Below are 16,779 nucleotides of genomic sequence, written 5' to 3'. Positions count from 1 at the left end.
TATATGTGAATTTGGAATATGAATGGCTCTAAGGAGTATGACTAGAAGCTTTTGTGGAAGTTTTTATGACTCCTTTAGAGAATCTCATCAGTGTTTCTCAAAGTGTGGCCTAGACACCCATGTCAGAGTCCCTAGGGGCTGGTTAAGAGGGCAGCTTCCTGAGTCCCCGAGCCGCTGAATTATGATCTGTAGGGAATCTGCATTTAAGAAGTCTCAAGGTGATTCTTTGGTAAGGTTGCCACATAAAATACAGGATACCCAGTTAAATTTGTCTCAAACATTGCACGGGTCTTATTTATACTAAAAAATTACTGTTTATCCAAAATATAAATTTGACTGGACATTCTGTGTTTTACTTGCTAAATCTGGCAACCCTATTCTTGGATGCACTAGAGTTTGGGAACCACTGTTTCAAATACCTCTAATAGCCCCCATCTCCTTCATAGGCCACACGGACCAAGGAAAACTAGTTGAATTGTGAGAGTTTTTTATATACTCTGGATATAAGCCTCTTGTCAGATATATCATTTGCAAATATTTTCTCCCATTTTATGTCATCTTTTCACTTTCATGATGGTGTCCATTGAAACACAAAAGTTTTTAATTTGATGAAGTCCAATTTATATTTTTGTTGTTGCTTGTGCTTTTGGTGTCGTATCTAAGAATCCATTGTCAAATCCAAAGCCACAAGGACTTGGTTCTGTGTTTTCTTCTAAGAGTTTTATCTTTTATATGTATCTCTTACACATTAGATCTTTGATACATTTTGAGTTAGTTTTTTATATGGTGTAAGGTAGGGGTCCAATTCATTCTTCTGTACATGGTTATCTAGTCCCTGCACCATTTGTTAAAAGACTATTCTTTTCCTTTACTGAATTGTCTTGGCAACCTTGTCAAAAAATAATTAACTCTAACTATAAGGGTTTATTGCTGGATTCTCAATTCTGTTCCACTGATGTGTACACCAGTCCCTATGCCTCACAGTAGCTTCTTATGTAAGGAAGTATGAGTCCTTCAACTTTGTTATTGTTTTTCAAGATTGTTTAGGCTATTCTAGGTCCCTCGGATTTCCATATGAATTTTAGCATTAGCTTGTCATTTTCCACACAAAAAAAGACAGTTTGGATTTTAATAGGAATTGCATTGAAGCTGTAGATCAATTGAGGGGAGAATTTCTATCTCAACGATATGAAGTCTTCTGATTCATGATCATGGGATATCTTTCCATTTATTTAGAGCTTTAATTCTTTGATGCTTTGTAGTTTTTAGTGTGCAAGTCTTGCATTAATTTTGTTAAATTTATTCTTAAGTATTTAACTCTTTTTGATGCTATGGTAAGTGGAATTGTTTCCTTAATTTCATTTTTAGATTGCAAATTGCTAAGTGCATAGAAATACAGTTGATTTTTGTATACTGATCTTATATCCTACAACCTTGCTGAGCTCATTTATTCGTTCTAATAGTGTGTGTGTGTGTGTGTGTGTGTGTGTGTGTGTGTGTGTGTGTATGGTCAGGCCATTCAAGATGGCTCTTCTCTTGCTCTTTGTACATCTGCTTTACCAGCCTCTGCTTCACTCACATGACTATCCAATCCCCTTAATTATAGGGCTTAATCAGTAACTGCCTGCATGTTTGCCCCTGCCCCAGCTGCTGGTTTCCCTGGTAACTGATGAGAAAGCGTGATGTTAATTCCCCCTATAAATGGTAAACTCCTTCTCCCTGGAGTAGCGGAGATTTCTGCGGTGTCCTGCCTGTTGTCTGCCGCACACAGTGGAGTGATGTTCCAGGACTGTTGGCTTCAGACTTGTAAGATCCCCCTGTCTGGTAAACCACTGATGTCTTTGTGGCTGTGTCTGGGCTCTTTCTTCAGTCTTGAGGCTGGATAATTATAAAGCTTGCAGACCTACGGGGTGCAGTTCAACAATTGTCGAGCTAGCCAGGAGGCTGAGGAAACTCCTGTGAGCACCAAAATGTTGGGAAATAAGGACAGGTAACGAAAAGTTGCGGGGGTAATCCTGAGGTGGCTGTCCACTAGCACATGGGGCCCTGTGGCTGCTGTCCTTGATGAATGGGGGCTGTCAAGGGAGCCTGGATGGTCAAATTGGGACCCCAAGGTGTGGTATCCTACCAAGAGTGATGGAGGAGAGGAAGAAGATTGGGACGAGGTCAGAGGTCCCTTGTCCCACAGGATACAGATGGAGAGCAGCTCCTTTCCCCAGACTGGAGGCAACTGACCACCCTGAGAGATGTCTTTCTCTTCCATTATACTGATGATGTCCTGTTAACCTCAGAGTCTCTGACCAGTTTAGAAACATCAGCCCCATGCTCATGGCTCATCTGACTGCACAGGGATGGCTAGTGAATACAAACGCTTTGTTTAGTCTGCAACATGTTACAGCAGGTGGAAGACATTACAAAAGGCCTACCAGAGTCCTGGAGCAACACAAAAAACCACCCTGCAGGATCTAGAACAGCCGTGCACGACATACAGGAACCCCATGGACATCGATGGAGACCAATGAACCCACTTTACCGGCCATGAAGTTGAGAAATGGGCTGATAAAAGTGACATACACTGGTATTTCCACCTGCCCTACAACCCCACTGCTGCCAGGCTAATCGAAAGGATAAATGGACCATTTAAACAGCAACTGAGATGGGAAACTTGCCCTCTCAAGTTTCCAGGAGGCTAATTCAAGCCCTACAAACTAAAACTGAACATCCCAGGAGCTATCATCCCAGTGCCTACGCCATGTTAACCCTGAGGCAACTAGTCAACACCATCCAAGTTCAGCTGTTGACCACCAACGGACCATTGCCAACTATCGGTCAGGACAATAACTCACTTTTGCCCTTCCACAGGATCTACCCTCAGGGAAACACATTATAAAATGGCCCTGGGACTGGCAGATAAGTCCCCGGTGGTTTGGATCTGCCGCCCTGTGGGCAGTAGGATTGGAAAGATTTCACCTAGCTTCTACCCGGCCCCACCTGAGACTACTAAGGTAATTAATCAGGACGCCCTACTGGAAAAAGGCACCATTATATTATTCTTGTGCTCTGTTGTTATACCATCTCTGTAATTCAGCAGCAGCTGGGCTGTGGGGACTGAAGGTGGACAGGCTGTATGGTACAGCAGGCCAGGCAAAAAACCACAGGCGAGGGTATGATCTCAGAATGCTGTTACTGCTTATAATTTGCTTAATGGTCATAATCTCCCCTGTATTGTGCCTGTTGAAACATCACATTCCATCCCTAGCCTCAGTGGAGGGAATCTGTTTGAGGACTGGGCAAAAACAGTGGCCTTACTGCAAACTGAGTCGGATTACTGGGTCTGCAGTAAGATGCCAGAGAAAGCTGACCTCGTTAATGTGACCACGCTGGGGACGACTGCAGACTCTCACCTTCTTCCTGTCCTGCGAGCCAAGCCCCTGGCTTACTCTTGGTACTCCTTAGCTGCTGTTGTTTGTGTTGCATTTGTGGTGCTTGTTTGCAGTGCACCTCTGCATACCTGAGCCCAGGGATATCTCAGAAGAGGGGCAGACCAAGACTGTAAGGGTCGTGCAGGGTACTTAGGGGTGGAGTGTATGGTCAGGCCTCTCCAGATGGCTGTTCTCTTGCTCTGTGTATATTCTCTGCTTAACCAGTGCCGGCTTCATTCACATGACTATCCAATTATCTTAATTATAGGGCTTAATCAGTAACTTGCCCCCTGCCCCAGCCACTGGTTTCCCTGGTAACTGATGAGCTCACCTGACGTCAATTCCCCCTATAAATGGTAGCCTCTTTCCTCTCCTAGGTAGCAAAGATTGCTGCTGTGTCTTGCCTGTTGTCTGCCATACACGGTGGAGTGTTTCTCCAGGACCTTTCGTTTCAACTTGTAAGATCCCCTGGCCAATAAACCATTGGTGTTGCTGTCTCTGTCTCTGGGCTCTTCCCTCTTTCTTGAGACCAGGCAATTACGAGGCTTGAAGGCCTTCAAGGTGCAGCCCAACAGTGTGTGTTTTCCTTTGGATTTTCTCTATACAAGGCTATGTCATCTGCAAATGTAGATAGTGTTACTTCCTCTTTTCCAACCTGAATATCGTTTTATTTTGTTTACCCAGTTAAGTTACCCTGGCTAGATCCTCAAGTACAATGTTGGATAGAAGTGATAAGAGTGGACAGCCTTGACTTGTTCCTGATACTAGGGAGAAGCATTCAGTCTTTCACCATTAAATACAATCTTAGCTGTGGAGTTTTCACAGATGGCCTTGATTGGGTTGTGTGTTTTTTATCATGGAAGGGTGTTGGTATCTTAGTTTGGGCAGCTGTAACAAGTTACCATAGACCAGGTGGCTCAGATAACATTTATTTCTCGAAATTCCAGAGGCGGGGAAGTCCTAGAGAAGGGTGCCAGCATGGCTGGATTACAGTGACAGACCCCTTCCTGGTCTGTAGGTGGCTATCCTCTTGTGCCTTCATACAGCAAAGAGAGGAGAGAAAGCAAGCTCTTCTTATAAGGGCACTAATCTCATTTATGAGCATTGCACCCTCATGACCTAAGTCCCCACCTCCTAATAACATCAACTTGTGAACTTGGGGGGAATATAAACATTTAATCCATATACAGTTGGATTTTTGTCAAGTTTTATGTCTATTGAGATGATCATGTGATTTTTGTCTGTTAATAATTAACAGACAAACATCACATGACTTTTTTTCACATGTTAAATGAACCTTGCAATTCTGGGATAAATCCCACTTGTCAGGATGTATAATGCCTTTTATGTGATCCTGGATTCTGTTTACTTGTATTTTCTTGAGGACTTTTCTATTTATAGTAATAAGGGATATTGGTCTGTAGTCTTCTTGTGATGGCTTTTTCTGGTTTTGGTATCAAGATAATACTTCATAGAATGAGTTGGGAGGTGCTCCCTCTTCTATTTTTGGTAAGAGTTTATCAAAGATTGGTGTTAATTCTTTAAATGTTTGGCAGAATTCTTTAGTGAAGCTCTCTGGTTCTGGACTGTATTGTGGGACATTTTGTTTTACTAATTCAACCTCTTTACTTTGTTATAGGTATATTTAGAATTTCTATTTCTTGAGTCAGTTTGTATCTTTCTAGCAATGTGTCCATTTTATTCAGGTTATCTAATTTGTTGGTGTATAATTATTCATAGTATTTTCTTATCCTCTTTACTTCCATAAGGTCAGTAGGGATTGCCCCCTCTTTCTTTCTTCATTTTAATAATTTGAGTTTACTGTCTTTTATTTGGCTAAAGGATTATCAATTTTGTTCTTTCCAAAGAACCAACTTTTGGTCTTATTTTTTCTCTTTTTCTATTCTCTATTTCATTTATTTCCACTTTAGTCTTTGTTTCCTTCCTTTTGCTTGCTTTGGGTTTACTTTGCTCTTTTTCTAGTTTCTTAAAATGGAAAAGCAGATTATTTGAGATTTTTTTTTTTTTTAATCATAGGCGTTTGTAGCTGTAACTAGCCCTCTAAGTACTACATTAGGTGCCTCCTGTAAGCCTTGGTATACTATGTTTTCATTTTGATCTGTCTCAAAATATTTTCTCATTTCCTTTGTGGTTTCTTTAACTCATTGGCTGTTAAGGAGTGTGTTGTTTAATTTCATATATTTGAATTTTCCAAGTTCCTATCAATTTTTAATTTCATCATGATTGTGGAACATATTTTATATGATTTCAGTCATCGTTTTAAGTGTACTGAGGCTTTATGGTCTGTATAGTCTTTATGGTCTAACATGGTCTTAGAGAATGTTACACGTACAGTTGAAGAATGTGTATTTTGCTGCTTCTGGGTAGAGTGTTCTATAAATGTTAGGTCTAATTGGTTCTGTTTCCTGGCTAGTTCTATACATTACTGAAAATGGGGTATTAAAGTCTCCCACTATTTTTGAATTTTCTGTTTCTCCTTTTAGTTAGGTCGGTTTGTTTCATGTTTTTGGTCTATTGTAAGATGCATATGTATTTATAATTATGTCTTCCTGATGGATTGACTCTTACCATTATAAAATATTCTCCTTTGGTAATTTTGTCTAAATTTTTTTGTCAGATATTACAGCAGTATAGCTCCTCCAGCTCTCTTGTGGTTGCTGTTTACATGGTATATCTCTCTCTATCCTTTTACTTTAGACCTATTTGCCTTTGAATCTAAAGTCTGTCTCTTGTAGATAGCACATAGTTGGATCGTCTTTCTAAAAACTCATTCTGCTAAGCTCTGTCTTTGATTACAGGGTTTAATCCATTCACATTTAATGTGATTACTGATAAGGTAGGATTTACACCTGCTGTTTTCTATTTGTTTTTGATACATCTTATGTATTATTTGTTCCTCTATGCCTCCATTCTTATGAGGCATAAGAATGTCCATTCTTTTATGTTTAAAAGATATTTTCTACTTTAACATTTTAATTCCTTTGTTTCTTTTCCTATATATATTTTTAGTTATTTTCTCAGTGATTGCCCTGAGGATTACAATTAACATCTTAATTTATAGCAATCTAGTTCATATTAATACCAACTTCCTAGAAGAAAACGGGGGAATAAACTCCTTGACACGGGCTTAGGTGATGAGTTTTTGGATTTGACACCAAAAGCAAAGGTGACAACAACAAAAAATTAAACAAGTAGGACTGTATCAAACTAAAAAGCTTCTGCACAGCAGAGGAAACCATCAAAATAAAAAGGCAGGCTACCAAATGGGAGAAAATATTTGCAAGTCATATATCTGATAAGGGTTTAACTTTCAAAATATATAAAGAACTCGTACAACTCAACAGCAAAAAAAAAAATCTGATTTAAAAATGGGAAGAGGATCTGAATAGAGATTTTCCCAAAGAACACATACAGAAAACCAACAGGTATTGATACATGAAAAGTTGAGCAACATCACTCATCATCAGAGAAATGCAAATCAAAACCACGAGATCTCCCCTCCCACTTATTGGACTGTCTGTTATCAAATAGACAAGAAATAACAAGTATTGGGAAGGATGTGGAGAAAAGGGAACCCTTGTTCACTGTTGGGAATAAATTGGTGCAGCCACTGTGGAAAACAGATGTTCTTCAAAAAAAATAAACTACCATGTGATCCAGCAATTCCACTTCTGGGTATTTATCCAAAGGAAATTTAAAAACTAACTCAAAGATATATGCACCCCCGTGTTCATTTCAGCAATATTTATAATAGCCAAGACATGGAAGTAACATAGTGTTTGACAGTAGATGAATGGATAAAGAAAATATGTGTGTATCTATACAATGGAATATTATTTGGCCATGAAAAAGAAGGAAGTCATGCCATTTGTGACATCATGGATGGACCTTGAGGGCATTATGCTAAGTGAAATAAGTCAGAGAAATACAAATATGATATCACTTATATGTGGAATCTAAAAGCACACAAAACAAAACTTGTAGAGAACAGATTCATTGCCACAGGTGGGATTGGGAGGTGAATGAAATAGGTGAAGGGGTAAAATGTATAAACTTTTTAATAAAATAAGTCATGAGATATACAATGTGGTGACTACAGTTAATAATACTGTGTGGCATACTTGAAAGTTGCTAAGGATAAATCTTAAGTTCTCATCACAAGAAAAATTTGTAGCTATGTAGTGATGAATGCTAACTATACTTATCATGGGATCATTTTACAAAATATTGAATCCTTATGTTGTACACCTGAAACTAATGTTATACGTCAACTAAACCTCAATAAAAAAAATACCAACTTAACTTCAATACTATATAAAAACTTAGCTACTATATAGCTTCATTCCTTCCCCGCTCCTTTGTTCTATTGTTACACAAATTATTTCTTTATACATTATTTGCTCTTATTGCTTTATGCAGCTATAATTTAAATCAGATAAGGGGAAAGTTATAAACAAAAGAACACATACATTATTTGTATTTATTGATACCTATGCAGTTATATTTACCAGTGCTTTTCTTTCTTTATGTGGATTTGAGTTATTGTCTAGTTTCCTTTCATGTCAGCCTAAGGGATTCCCTTTAGTATTTCTTGTAGAGCAGATCTACTAGTGACACTCTTTTTGTTTATCTGGGAATATCTTAATTTTTCCATTTTTGAAGGCTATCTTGACTAGACATAGAATTCTTGGTTGACGGTCTCTTTCAGTCAGCACTTTGAATATATCAATCTTCTGCCTCCTGGCTTCCACGGTTTCTGATGAGAATCAGCTATTAATCTTACTGAGAATACTTTGTATGTAGTGAGTCACTTCTCTCTTGCTTACAAGATTCTCTCTGCATTTTTATCTTTAACCTTTTTTTATGTCCAAAGGAAAGATGTACACATACACACAATTTCTCTTGTGATTCCTTCCTGTCCTCATCCCTTCCAGTGTTTAACAGTATTTAAGCTTTCTGTTAGCCACTCTCCTTCACTAGGAAAATACCTTTTCAAAGTTGTCAATAGTGATGACACTTAAGAACTGTGTCGGGCATTGCGAGGGGTATATAAAGTGTAAGACTCTTTCTTGTCCTCACAAAGCTCATTATGCTACCACACACATTAACCCTGAGGAGCTTGTAAGGAATAATGGGAAACATGAGGAGTCCTTCTCAGTGTGTAGAAAGGCTCCAGGGAATATGCAGAACTCTTCCTTCTGGCTTCTGTGGTGGGGACCTCTCAACCTGTTAATTTTGGGGCATGTTCTGTCTTGCAGGGCACTCAACACAAGCCAGCTGAAGGCCCTGAATATTGAAATGCTGCCAGGATATCGAGATCCCTACTCCTCCAGGCCTCTAACTAGGGGTGAAATTGGCTGCTTCCTTAGCCACTACTCTGTCTGGAAAGAGGTAAATAACGCTTCATTTCAATGTGCAGTTCTTTAATGAGGAGGAGGGAGAGTGGGACCTTGTAGGTGAACTCGGGCCAGATATAAAGTGAACCCATAACTGTTCTGGGAGTGTGCTTGGAAGCTGTCATTGCCTTATGTCTCCCTCTGACACAAGGCCAGTGACAAACAAGGAAGGGTAGCCTTGGTGCCACTTGGGATGATGATAGGGGAAGACACCCACGTTCTGGGGACCACACGCCTAGTGATGCATCCTCATCCTCAGTAGGAATGCCTTGTGTTTATCTAGCATGTCATCATTTATCAAGTGACTCAGTATAAGAAATCACCCGGAAGTCATGTGAGATGGGTTAGGAGAGATGGGCCCATTTTACCCAAGAGAAAATAGTTATCTTGTTCAGGCAAGAAGGGGCAGAGCCAGGACTTGAACCCCTGTCTTACAGATCAGACATTGATAGGGGTGGTATTAAAGTGTGGGGTTCTTAGTTAAGGGTCAGTTCCCACAAGAAAAGAGAGTCCCCAAAGAAAGTCCTCTTGAAAGGGCCTTCTCCCTTTTAATGATCCAGTCTATGCCTATCTTGTTTTGTTCAAGAAACTTTGTTTTATAGATAAACTTTAAATTTTATAGGAAAAAATATGTAGATCATAAGATACTGGCCAACGACATTTCACAAATTAAATAATACAGCCAGGTTAACCAGCACCTACATCAAGAAACTGGTTACCAGCACCCCAGAAGCACAGCCCTTCTCTGAATTTTTTCCTAGCCGTCAGTTCCCCAAGGGTGACCATTCTCCTGACTTCTAACAGCACAGAATAATTTTGTCTACATGTTTCCTTTTATTATGTGTACACACCGTATGGTTCCATTCAATCTCTCAACATTACCTTTGTGAGATTCACCCATAACTTTGCATTTAACTGTAGATCATTTACACTCATTGCTGTAAATACACCACAGTTTATTTATCCATTTTACTGTTGATGGACTTCTGCTTAGATTCCAGTTATGAGCTACTACATGTTGTGCTACTATACTTTTGACTTTTTGATACCTATTTTTTATTAGATAAATAAGTATCAACTTTTCATAAGGTATCTTCCCACTGGCCTTTACAGGTAATTGACCGAGAGCTGGAGAAGACTCTCGTTATTGAGGATGATGTGCGTTTTGAACATCAGTTTAAGAAGAAGCTCATGAAGCTGATGGATGATATTGATCGAGTCCAGCTGGATTGGGAACTGATGTGAGTGACAAGATGACAAGCTGTTCAAAGAGTACTGAGAGGCTTTCAGTTCTTTCCAAGGGGCAGAGAGCCCCAGCTCGTAGGAGATGCAGCTCAAGCTTCCATTTACCTGGTTTTCTCTCCATAAATGTTCCCAGAAACAAGAAGTGAGTAGGGGATAACCATTAGATTTTGCATCTCTATGCTCCTCAGGGTGAGAAAGAAACTTTGGGAGATTCCTTGAGACCTGGAGTCTACCTGCAGATCAGGGGCCTTCAGACTGAGTGTTCACCTGGGAACACAGCAGAAATCCACTCATGAACCAGTGTGGTACATGGAGGGAGTATGTAGAGGGAGGACCCATTCAAGGGCAAGGTTCCTGTGTCACACTTGAGCCTCAGCTCCCAGGAGAACAGGTTTCCTCTGTAGCCTCTGATGGTGTGGGAGGTTTGGAAGGTCAGTGGGAGAGCTCCTGTTGGGGAGGGAAGCTGTGCAAACAGGGAGAACACTGAAGTTGGGCTTAGTGGAGGCTCAGAGGCTGTCTTAGAAAAACCAGGCTCATCAAGGGAGTACTGGCTCCAAACTGACAATTTAGTTAATGCTCGTTGCCTGCTACCTCTGGGAATTGAACTCTCTCTTTTTCTTTTTATGCTAAGATGACACTTTTTACTTCCCTCCAATGAGGCAGAAAGTTCCCACGCATTATGTTCACTTCCCAGCTGTGTGTCAAAGGCAGTTTCATCAAATCAGAGGCTGTTCCTTTGGAGCAGCTGCAGCAGACAAGCTGTCCCTGCTCCTCCCATCCTTGGAGGGAAACTTAACTATGGGCCCGGGTGGAATACTTGTTCTCTTAGAAAATGTACCATTCTGAGCTCAAAAGAAACCCAGTAATGGCTCAAGTAACCTGTGGGAAATAGACCCAGGACTATGTAATAAAGAGACTGGCACCCTGTCATGTGATTAGATTCTGCACTGTCTCTTCAGATCATTGTTCCTAAAATCCTCCAGAAGTCCCCGCACCTCAGCCTTTCTGAATCTATGGCTCTGTAGCCTGTGGTTAAGGCCCCACAGGCATGGAGCCCGAAAGCTATTTTATGCTTACATGACATGTGCAAAGGTGATTTTCACTTAAGCCTTGGAACCACAGAGGACTGGACTTGGGCAGTCTAAGGCTTAGAGGTGACATACATCCCAGTTCACTTCCAATTTGGTTGATGCGTTTCTCAGGACAAAGTACCAACAGATCCAAGAAAGAAAAGTTATTGTCCTGGTAAGGCTACAGGAAAAAAAGATGTTTCCTAAATTTCCCGGACTGATCAAGTCAAAATATTTCATTGAAATCTATTATGTAATCATAAATAATTAGTGGTTTCAAATTTTTCACATCTCATTTTCTGAAATGAATAAAGCAAATGTTATTTGAACTCAAAACATGAAACCAGATAGACTGTCTGTGACTGCAGTATTAAGTTTCTCCAGAAAAAGAAAATAGTAAGTGGGAGGAATAAAACAAGCCATTGAAATCGTCTAGGGCAGCATGTCAGTAGAAATATAATGTGAAAAACATCGTTTAAAGTTTTCTAGTAATCATATTAAAAAGATAAAAATAGGTGAAATTAACTTTAATAATACATTTTATTGAATCCAACATATCAAATATTATTTTAACGTATAATCAATATTTTAAACGTATTAATGAGATAGTCTATATTCTTTTTTCATACTGTCTTCAAAATCCAGTATGTATTTCATGCATATAACACATCTCAATACAGCTGCTAAATTTTCAACTGTTGAAGTAAACTGTAGTCCTACTGAAATAATACATTTTGTCTAACAGAAAATATTATTTTACACATCTTCAATTTTTTAATTACAATTTGAATCTAGTAAAATTAATAAATTGAGCACAAACTCAGTTCCTCAGTCACTCTGGCCACATCTCAAGCGCTCAGTAGGATTTTCTCTTCCACTTGGTACATGAGAGAAATTCAGGCTCTTTGCTCTGAAGAGACATTGGCTGAGAGACAGGTATATTTGTCCTCAGAAGAACTGAAGGTGAACATAGACTTATTCTACAAATCCTAGGATGTTTCAGTAAGTGGGATCCCTTGAATGTTGAAAGAGATAGTTTTAGGGCAAAATAGAGCAAGTCAGCTTTACCTAGCAGGTAGGAAGCCGGACCTCCTCAACTTGGTCCAGGCAAGTGGAAACAACTAGGCTCCAGACAAAAGTAATGGATCACAGATGCATGAGTAGACTGGGGAAGGTAGGAATGGCTGAGGGTACATCCTGTGTTGCAGGAGTTGTTCATGGAAGACAGGACCCAGGAGGAAGCATAGGCAGAGCTGGGTGAGAGGGAGAAAGCCGGGCAGGTGTTGTCATTCATTCTCTCCTGGAGGAAACCCCCTTGGGGCTACTCTTGGCTTCCTAGGTCTTTTACTGTGGACTGTATCTTTCCCAAAGCATTTTCTGTCTTGTGTTTACCACCAGAATTTGGAGAACTGTGCAGAAAATATCAAGTCCCCAGGCTGAAACTCTGGTGACTTGAAAGCAAACTCAGGATTCTCACATCTGGCCTTTGTTGTCCCCTTCCAACCACTATAAACACAGCTAGAAATCCTATACCATCTTTGGGAAATGATCTGAAAGACGTTTTTTGTCTGAAATGTTTTTTATTTTTATTTTATATTGGAGTATAATGGACTTACAATGTTGTGTTAGTTTCATGTGTATAGCAAAGTGATTAAGTTATAATTTTCAGATTCTTTTCCCATATATGTTATTACAAAATATTGAGTATATTTATTTCCCTGCGCTATACAGTAGGTCCTTGCTGATTATCTATTTTATATATAGTAGTGTGTGTGTGTTAATCCCAACTTCCTAATTTATCCTTCCCCTCCACCTTACCCTTTTGGTAACCATAAGTTTGTTTTCTAAATCTGTGAGTCTGTTTCTATTTTGTAAATAAGTTCGTTTGTATCATTTTTTTGGATTCCACATATAAGTGGCATCGTATGATATTTGTCTTTCTCTGTCTTAGTTCACTTACTATGATAATCTCTAGGTCCATCCATGTGGCTGCAAATGGCATTATTTCATTCTTTTTTTATGACTGAGTAATATTACATTGTATATGTGTACCACATCTTCTTTATCCATTCCTTTGTCAATGGACATTTAGGTTGCTTCCATGTCTTGGCTATTGTAAATAGTGCTGCTCTGAACATTGGCTGCATGTACATTTTTGAATTACAGTTTTCTCCAGATTATATGCCCAGGAATGGGGTTGCTAGATCATATGTAGATCTATTTTTAGATTTTTAAGTAACCTCCATGCTGTCCTCCATAGTGGTTGTACCAATTTACATTCCCACCAACAGTGTAGAAGGGTTCCCTTTTCTCCCCACCCTCTTTAGCGTTTATTGTTTGTAGACTTTTTGATGATGGACATTCTGACCAGTGTCAGTTGATACCTTATTGTAGTTCTGATTTGCATTTCTCTAATAATTAGTGATGTTGAGCAACTTTTCATGTGCTTTTGGCCACCTGTATGTATTTTTTAGAGAAATGTCTATTTAGATCTTCTGCCCATTTTTTGATTGGGTGGTTTGTTTTTTGATATTGAGCTGCATGAGCTGTTTGTATATTTTGGAGATTAATCCCTTGTAGTTCACATCGTTTGCAAATATTTTCTCCCATTCTGTACATTGTCTTTTTATTTTGTTTATGGTTTCCTTCACTGTGCAAAAGTTTCTAAGTTTAACTAGGTCCCGTGTGTCTATTTTTGTCTTTATTTTCATTACTTTAGGAGGTGGAACCAAAGAGACATTGCTATGATTTATGTCCAAAAGTGTTCTGCCTGTTTTCCTCTGTTTTATAGTATCTGGTCTTACATTTAGGTCTTTAATACATTTTGAGTTTATTTTTGTGTATGGTATTAGAGAATGTTCTAGTTTCATTCTTTAACATGTGGCTGTCCAGTTTTCCCAGCACCACTTATGGAAGGGACATCTTTTCTCCATTGTATATTCTTGCCTGCTTTGTTGTAGATTAATTGACCATAGGTGTGTGGGTTTATTTCTGGGCTTTCTGTCCTGTTCCATTGATCTATGTCTGTCTTTGTGCCAGTAGCATACTTTATAGTATAGCTGGAAGTCAGGGAGCCTGATCCCTCCAGCTCCGTTTTTCTTTCTCAAGATTGCTTTGGCTATTTAGGGTCTTTTGTGTTTCCATACAAATTTTAAGATTTTTTATTCTAAATCTGTAAAACATGCCATTGGTAATTTGATAGGGATTGCATTAAATCTGAAAATTGCCTTGGGTAGTATAGTCATTTTGACAGTATTGCTTCTTCCAATCCAAGAACATGGTATATCTTGTCATCTTCGATTTCTTTCATCAGTGTCTTAAGTTTTTGGAGTTACAGGTCTTTTGCATTCCTAGGTAGGTTTATTTCTAGGTATTTTATTCTTCTTGAGGCGATGATAAATGGGATTGTAACCTTAATTTCTCTTTCTGACCTTCTGTTGTTAGTGTATAGAAATGCAACAGATTTCTGTGTATTAATTTTGTATCCTGTCACTTTACAGAATTCACTGATGAGCTCTAGTAGTTTTCTGGTAACATCTTTAGGGTTTTCTATGTATAGAGTCATGTCATCTGCAAACAGTGACAGTTTTTTTTTTTACTTCTGCTTTTCCAATTCGGATTCCTTTTATTTCTTTTACTTCTCTGATTGCTGTGGAGGACTTCCAAAACTATGTTGAATAAAAGTGGCAAGAGTGAAAATCCTTGTCTTGTTCCTGATCTTAGAGGAAATGTTTTCAGCTTTTCACCATTAAGTATGATGTTAGCTGTGAGTTTGTCATATATAGCCCTTATTATGTTGAGGTAGGTTCCCTCTATGCCCACTTTCTGGAGAGTTTTTATCATAAATGGATGTGGAATTTTATCAAAAGCTTTTTCTGCATCTATCGAGATGATCATAATGGTTTTTATTCTTCAGTTTGTGAATGTGGTGTATCACACTGATTTGTGGATACTGAAAAATCCTTGTATCCCTGGGATAAATCCCACTCGATCATAGTATATGATCCTGTTAATGTCTTGTTGGATTTTGTTTGCTAATATTTTGTTGAGGATTTTTGTGTCTATGTTCATCAGTGATAATTGGCTTGTAATTTTCTTTTTTTGTAGTATACTTGTCTGGTTTTGGTATCGGGTTGATGGTGGCCTCATAGAATGAGTTTGGGAGTGTTCCTTCCTTTGCAATTTTTGGAACAGTTTCAGAAGGTGTTAACTCTTCTCTAAATATTTGATAGAATTCGCCTGTGAAGCTGTCTGGTCTGGGATTTTTGTTTGGGAGTTTTTAAATCACAGTTTCAATTTCAGTACTTGTGATTGGTCTGTTCATATTTTCTATTTCTTCCTGGTTTAGTCTTAGGAGATTGTACCTTTCTAAGAATTTGTCCATTTCTTCTAGGCTGTCCATTTTATTGGCATATAGTTGATAGTAGTAATCTCTTGTGATCCTTTGTATTTCTGCGGAGTTGGTTGTAACTTTTCCTTTTTCATTCCTGATTTTATTGATTTGAGGCTTCTCCCTTTTTTTTCTTGTTGAGTCTGGCTGACGTTTTATCAATTTTATCTTTTCAAGGAACCAGCTTTTAGTTTCATTTACCTTTTCTATTGTTTTCTTTGTCTCTATTTCATTTATTTCTGCTCTGAGGTTTATGATTTCTTTCCTTCTACTAACTTTGGGCTTTGTTTGTTCTTCTTTCTCTAGTTGCTTTAGGTGTAATGTTAGGTTGTTTGAGATTTCTCTTGTTCCCTGAGGTAGGGTTGTATTGCTATAAACTTCCCTCTTAGGACTGCTTTTTCTTCATCTCATAGGTTTTTGATCAATGCGTTTTCATTTTCATTTGTCTCTAGGTATTTTTTGATTTCCTCTTTGATTTCTTCAGTGATCTATTGGTTGCTTAGTAGCACATTGTTTAGCCTCCATGCGTTGTGTGTTTTGTTTTAGTTTTTTTTTTTCTTGAAGTTGATTTCTAATCTCATAGCATTGTGGTCAGAAGAGATGCTTGATATGATTTCAATTTTCTTAAATTTACTGAGGCTTGCTTTGTGGCACAGCATGTGATCTATCCTGGAGAATGTTCCATGTGCACGTGAAAAGAATGTGTCTTCTGCTTTAGGACAGAATGCTCTATAAATATCAATTAAGTCTATCTGGTCTATTGTGTCATTTAAGGCCTGTGTTCCTTACTGATTTTCTGTGTGGGTGATCTGTCCATCGATGTAAGTGGAGTGTTAAAGTCCCCCACTATTATTGTGTTACTATTGATTTCTCCTGTTATGGCTGTTAGCATTTGCCTTATGTATTGAGGTGTTCCTATGTTGGGTGCATATATATTTACAATTGTTATATCTTCTTCTTGGATTGATCCCTTGATCATTATGTAGTGTCCTTCTTTGTCTCTTGTAATAGTCTTTATTTTAAAGTCTATTTTTTCTGATATGAGAATTGCTACTCCAGCTCTCTTGATTTCCATTTGTATGGAATATCTTTTTCCAGCCCCTCACTTTCAGTCTGTATGTGTCCCTAGGTCTGAAGTGGGTCTCCTGTAGACAGCATATATATGGGTCTTGTTTTCGTATCCATTCAGCCCATCTATGTCTTTTGGTTGGAGCATTTAATCCGTGTACGTTTAA

General features: G+C 38.7%; 1 protein-coding gene across 4 annotated transcripts in view; it reads left to right on the top strand.

Moving 5' to 3' along the window:
- The window catches only part of COLGALT2 (collagen beta(1-O)galactosyltransferase 2), a 145,215-nt gene that overhangs the window by 103,446 nt on the left and 24,990 nt on the right, over positions 1-16,779 (top strand). For all 4 annotated transcript variants that reach the window (XM_067728893.1, XM_067728892.1, XM_067728891.1 and 1 more), the window contains 2 exons: positions 8,702-8,834; positions 9,953-10,080. In XM_067728893.1, coding sequence (XP_067584994.1) covers positions 8,702-8,834; positions 9,953-10,080 — 261 coding nt within the window. The remainder of the gene's footprint in view (positions 1-8,701; positions 8,835-9,952; positions 10,081-16,779) is intronic.

This window comes from Pseudorca crassidens, chromosome 2 (genome assembly GCF_039906515.1).
Source record: "Pseudorca crassidens isolate mPseCra1 chromosome 2, mPseCra1.hap1, whole genome shotgun sequence".
NCBI lineage: Eukaryota > Metazoa > Chordata > Mammalia > Artiodactyla > Delphinidae > Pseudorca > Pseudorca crassidens.
The sequence above is the reverse complement of the archived record's forward strand: the minus strand, read 5'-3'. Positions and strand labels throughout refer to the sequence as shown.